At 29.2% G+C, this 6,000-nt stretch overlaps 1 protein-coding gene across 1 annotated transcript; it reads left to right on the top strand.

Moving 5' to 3' along the window:
• The first annotated feature begins 3,962 nt into the window (after positions 1–3,962).
• On the top strand, positions 3,963–5,025 carry LOC135138411 (acyl-CoA Delta-9 desaturase-like). The gene is made up of 4 exons (XM_064068382.1): positions 3,963–4,098; positions 4,145–4,481; positions 4,541–4,726; positions 4,776–5,025. Exons 1-4 carry the CDS (start codon positions 3,963–3,965, stop codon positions 5,023–5,025), a joined length of 909 nt encoding a protein of 302 aa, XP_063924452.1.
• Positions 5,026–6,000: the final 975 nt, after the last annotated feature.

A 6,000-nucleotide genomic window follows, 5' to 3' on the forward strand; every position in this document is an offset into this window, starting at 1 on the left:
AAATATCGAGAACTTGAACAATCAAGCAATCGAGAAGTCCCAAAATTGAAAAATTAAAAATTCAATAAACTGAAAAATCGAAACATTGAAAAGTCGGAACATCGAGAAATGGGAAAATCAAAAAATCGTTTAATCGAGAAATCGAAAAATTGAAAACTTAGAAACATAAAAAATTTAAGAATTAAAAACTCGAAAAATATAAAAATAGGAAATTTGAAAAACCGTAAAACTAAAACATTGGAAAATTGAGAAATCGAAAAAATCCAAAATTCGAAAATGTATTTCCCAGATTTTTTTTGAAGATTTTTTGGTCAATTTTTTCAAAATCTTAGTTTTTCAATATAAATTTTCGGATGAGTTTTTTTTATTTTTAAAAACCTGAAAAATCGAAACACTGAAAAGTCGATACATCAAGAAATGAGAAAATCAAAAAATCGTTTAATCGAGAAATTGAGAAACTGGAAAATTGAAAATTTAGAAACACCAAAAATTTAAGAACTAAAACTTGAAAAATCGTAAAACTGGAACACTGAAAAATTGAGAAATCGAAAAATTGAAAAATCCCAACACCGAAATATTGAAAAACAGAAAAATCGAGAAATCAAAATCCAAAATTTAAAAATTCGAAAATGTACTTCATAGAATTTTTTAAAGGTTTTTTGGTCAATTTTTCAATATTAATTTTCGAATGAGTTTTTTCAATTTTCGGTTTCTCGAATATTTGATTCATCGAATTTTTGCTTTTTTTGACTTTCGATTTTGAAATTTCGAATTTTTCTTTTTTCAGATTTTCAGTTTTCGAAATTTGGTATATCCGTTTTTTCGATTATTCGAGTTTCGATATTTCGTTCATTGGTTTTTTTGATTTTTCGAATTTTTGATGTTTCGGTTCTTCGATTTGCGATTATTAAATTTTCGGTTTCCGATTTTTCAGATTTTCGATTTTCGAATGGTTGATTTTTCTATATTCGAATTTTCAGTTATTTTACTATTCGATTTTCAATGAAGAATTGAAACACTGAAAAATACCAAAATTGAAATATCGGGAACTTGAATCAAGCAATCGAGAAGTCCCAAAATTGAAAAATTAAAAATTCAAAAAACTGAAAAATCGAAACTTTGAAATGTCGGAACATCGAGAAATAGGAAAATCAAAAAATCGTTTAACGGAGAAATCGAAAAATTGGAAACCAAGAAACATCAAAAATTTAAGAATTAAAAACTCGATAAATATAAAAATAGGAAATTTGAAAAACCGTAAAACTAAAACATTGGAAAATTGAGAAATTGAAAAAATCCAAAATTCGAAAATGTATTTCCCAGTTTTTTTTGAAGATTTTTTGGTCAATTTTTCAAAAATCTTAATTTTTCAATATGAATTTTCGTATGAGTTTTTTCAATTTTCGGTTTTTCAAATTTTCAGTTTTCGAAGTTTGGAATATTCAATTTTTTCATTTTCGATTTTCGGATTTTACAATTTTCGATTATTCGACATTCTATAAGTGTTTCATTGCTTTTGTCGGTATTTCGTTCATTGTTTTCTTAATTTTTTTAATTTTAGAACTTTCGGTTCTTCGATTTGCGATTATTAAATTTTCGAATTTTCGGTTTTCAGATTTTTCAGATTTGCGATTTTCGAATATTTGGTCGATTTTTCTATATTCGAATTTTAATTTTTTTTACATTTCCATTTTCATTGAGAAATCGAAATTTGGAAAATACCAATATTGAAATATCTAGAAACTGAAGAATGAAGAAATCGAAGTCGCAAAATTGAAAATTTAAAAATTCAAAAAACTGAAAAATCGAAACATTGAAAAGTCGGAACATCGAGAAATGGGAAAATCAAAAAATCGTTTAATCGAGAAATCGAAAAATTGAAAACCTAGAAACATCAAAAATTTAAGAATTAAAAACTCGAAAAATATAAAAATGGGAAACTTGATAAACCGTAAAACTGAAACATTGGAAAATTGAGAAATAGAAAAATTGAAAAATTACAGCACCGAAATATCGAAAAATAGAAAAATCGAGTAATAAAAATTCAAAATTCGAAAATGTATTTCCCAGATTTTTTTTGAAGATTTTTTGGTCAATTTTTCAAAAATCTTAATTTTTCAATATGAATTTTCGGATGAGTTTTTTCAATTTTCGGTATTACAAATTCTCTGTTTTCGAAACTTGGAATATCCAATTTCTTCATTTTCGATTTTCGGATTTTACAATTTTCGATTATCCAACTTAATATATTTCGTTGCTTTTGAGGTATTTCGTTCGTTGTTTTTTTTGATTTTTTGAATTTTTGATCTTTCGGTTCTTCGATTTGCGATTATTAAATTTTCGAATTTTCGGTTTTCAGATTTTTCACATTTGCGATTTTCGAATACTTAGTTGATTATTCTATATTCGAATTTTCAATTTTTTTACTTTTCAATTTCCATTGAGGAATCGAAATATTGAAAAATACCAACATTGAAATATCTAGAAACTGAAGAATGAAGAAATCGAAGTCGCAAATTGAAAATTTAAAAATTGAAACACTGAACAATTGAGAAATCTAAAAATTAAAAATTGTTCGACGATTCGCTGCTTTTATGTTTTCTGGACGTTTCATTACCCCTAGAGTACGAAACAATAGGTCTCCCGTTTCCGTCGGTCTGTCTACTTTCTGTATCGAAATTTGAAACTGAAATAAAAAATTCAAAAAATAAAAATTCAAACCACGAAAAAACAAAAGCTTGAAGAAACGAAAAATTTTAAAATTCAAAAGACGAAATATCGAAAATTGAAGAAGTGGAAAATAGAAAATTTAAAAGGGCGAAAAATTAAGGAAGCGAAAATATTCATAATTAGAAAAATGGAGAAATTAAAAATTCGAAAACTGAAGATGCTAAAAAAGAAGAAATAAAAAATTGAAAATTCAAATCATGAAACATGGAAGGTGAAAAATGCAAAAATTAAAAAAAAATGTAACATGGAAAAATTGCAAAATCGAATTTGAAGAAATGAAAATTTGAAACATAAAAGAATAGAGAAAATGAGAAATTTTAAAATGAACACTCCAAAAATTCAAAAGAAGAAAATTTGAAGTCCAAAAACTAATAGGTGAAAAAAAATGAATCACATTCGACTCCACAGTGCCATTCTAGGGGTAGTGCAGTATTAGACGATTAAAAACTTTGTAATCTGAAATGTGTAAAACTTTGACGATTCCGTCAACACGTGTCTAAGTTCTAATACAATCTAACTAAAATTATTTTATTTATAACAATTATATGTATAATAATTAAATTATTACATTCACCATATATATAGTATCTCACTCAAAATTTAAAATGTTTGATTTATCGCATTTAAACTAATATTAAACGTCGATCTATTTTGAGAGCAAGAAACTTGGAAATTGCCTCAACTTAACACGTGTATGTGACTTTTGTATGTCAACAATAGCAAAATGAACAAATTGAAGTTTATCGGTCGCAGAGGACGCGAACAAGTGTTGCAGCTCGTGAATCTCGCTGAAAACTGAAATAAGCTCGATCGCTTTGATCAGAGTTATCGATCCTGTAACCGTGGTCTATGATTTCGATACACAGATATTCAACCATTTGTAACATTAACCCAGAAATATTAATTTTGTGGTACTACATTCTACATACACTTAAATTTAAATACAATGTTAAAAAAATAATGCGTATGTAAATAAGTAATAAAACACGTCAGCATGCCGAAAATGAGTTTCAAATGACCATTGTCCCGCTGTGAAACAATACAAAATTTTATGCATGAAATTTTTAGCGTTAATAAAAGATACGCAGTTGATCCCTATGATGTCTCTACTATTATAATTTCACGAGCAAAAATTGTAAATGAGTGGTCAAAACCATAAATTTTATCTATACAGACGATTTTTTTTTCTAGTTTCCAGTCGAATTAGTGTTGAAAACTGTTTAGTACTGAAAATGAGCTCCACATGCAGCTACAAACTACAAACAGTGTGGCCCAACGTTATACTAATGTCCTTGTATCATTATTTTGCCGTACTAGGACTATATTACATACTTAGCCTAAATCTAAGATGGCAAACCTTTTTGTTTCGTAGGCATCGAACCCAAAATCCACAACTTGTAACAAGTTTTTTCAGTTTTACTACTAGAACAGGTAGGAGTTCTAGGAACCACTACGGGTGCCCACAGGTTATGGAGCCACAAATCCTACAAGGCCAAACTCCCCCTCAGAATCATCTTATGTCTCTTTCAAACTATAGCTTTCCAAAATAGCATCTTCGAGTGGTGCCGTGACCACCGGGCACACCACAAATTCACAGACACCGACGCCGACCCGCACAACATCAACAAGGGCTTCTTCTTCGCCCATATGGGGTGGCTGATGGTACGAAAGCACCCAGACGTCATCAGACTTGGCAAAACCGTGGACATGAGCGACCTGGAAGCTGACTCGGTCGTACGATTCCAAAAAAAGTAACCCAAACAATCAACAAAATTAACGAAATCAGATTTACATAGTTAACGTTTTGTAGGTTTTACGGAATTCTGGCACCAGTTATGTGCTTTTTGGTGCCAACGGTGGTACCTTGGTACCTTTGGAACGAGAATTTGTACGTAGCGTTTTGCACAGCTGGGATGTTTCGTTATGTACTTAGTCTGCATTTTACTTGGATGGTTAACAGTGTAGCTCATACTTGGGGTACTAGGCCATACGACAGGTACTACCAGGAAACTGTAGTGTCTTGGTGGTTATTTGGATTTCTTTAGGTCTATTAAAGCTTCAGAAAACAAATTGGTGTCATCGTTGACTTGGGGCGAAGGTTGGCATAACTACCATCATGTGTTCCCGTGGGACTACAAAGCAGCAGAGCTGGGGACGGTTGATAATTGGTCTGTGGTTTTTATTGAAATCATGGCCAAAATTGGGTGGGCCTATAATTTAAGAACTGTCTCAGCTGGAATGGTACAGGGAAGAAGAGAAAAAACTGGTACTGATTTCGACTCGTCACACTGGTAACTTCAATGTTATACCTGCAGAACGTCGTACTTAAGAATTTTTAGTTTATCCAGTATTACAAATTTGATTAAATATTATAGTTAGTGGTATACTAAGTATAAACAACATAGTAAGGTTATTATGTATTATATTGTGTTAAAATAAAAGTACCCGATAAAAAACTGTGAGTTTGGTTAAGATTCGCTGTGACGGTCGATTCGATATCCTCCGTTATTTTAATACCCATCTTCTTAAGTCGGCGATTTCATAATTTCTATATACGTTACATAATGAAGGAGAGGACAAAATTATTCAGCTCATGATACCCACTTCTATGTTAATTTGTCCAATCATTTAAAAAGTAGACTGTATAATGGTTTATTTTTTATGATGCACTATATACTTTTTTTTTACTTTTAGTTTCTTCAATTTTTCATCGTTTGAATTTTTCATTTCTTCATTTTCTTTGATTTTTCATTTCTTCAATTTTTCAATTTTTGTCTTGAATTGTGCAATAATTCATTTATTCTTTTTTCGATTTTTCAACTTTTCAGAATATCAATTTTTAATCTTTTGATTTTTCCATTTTTCGTTTATTAAATTTTTCGTCCTTCGAATTTTTCAATTTTTATTAGATTTTTTTCGAATTTTCAAATTCTTGATATTTAATTTCAATTTTTTCTCTTTTGAATTTTTCATTTCTTCATTTTCTTCAATTTTTCGATAATTTGTTTCTTTTTATCTGTTCAATTTTACAGATTCTCAATTTTCTATCTCGAATTTTCAGATTTTTCATTTCTTCAATTTATCATCTTACGAATTTTTCAATTTTGTATTAAATCTTTTCATTTTCGAGTTTTCAGATTCTCAATTTTTAATATTTCATCTTTTGAGTTTTTCATTTTTCGTCGTTTGAATTCTTTTTTTTTTCGATTTTTCAGATTCTCGTTATTTCATTTTTTCTTTTCGATTTTACTATTTTCCAGGTTATGATTT

Source organism: Zophobas morio, unplaced genomic scaffold, assembly GCF_036711695.1.
Source record: "Zophobas morio isolate AGI-343-1 ecotype UQ-CSIRO unplaced genomic scaffold, CSIRO_AGI_Zmor_V1 ptg000030l, whole genome shotgun sequence".
Taxonomy (NCBI): domain Eukaryota; kingdom Metazoa; phylum Arthropoda; class Insecta; order Coleoptera; family Tenebrionidae; genus Zophobas; species Zophobas morio.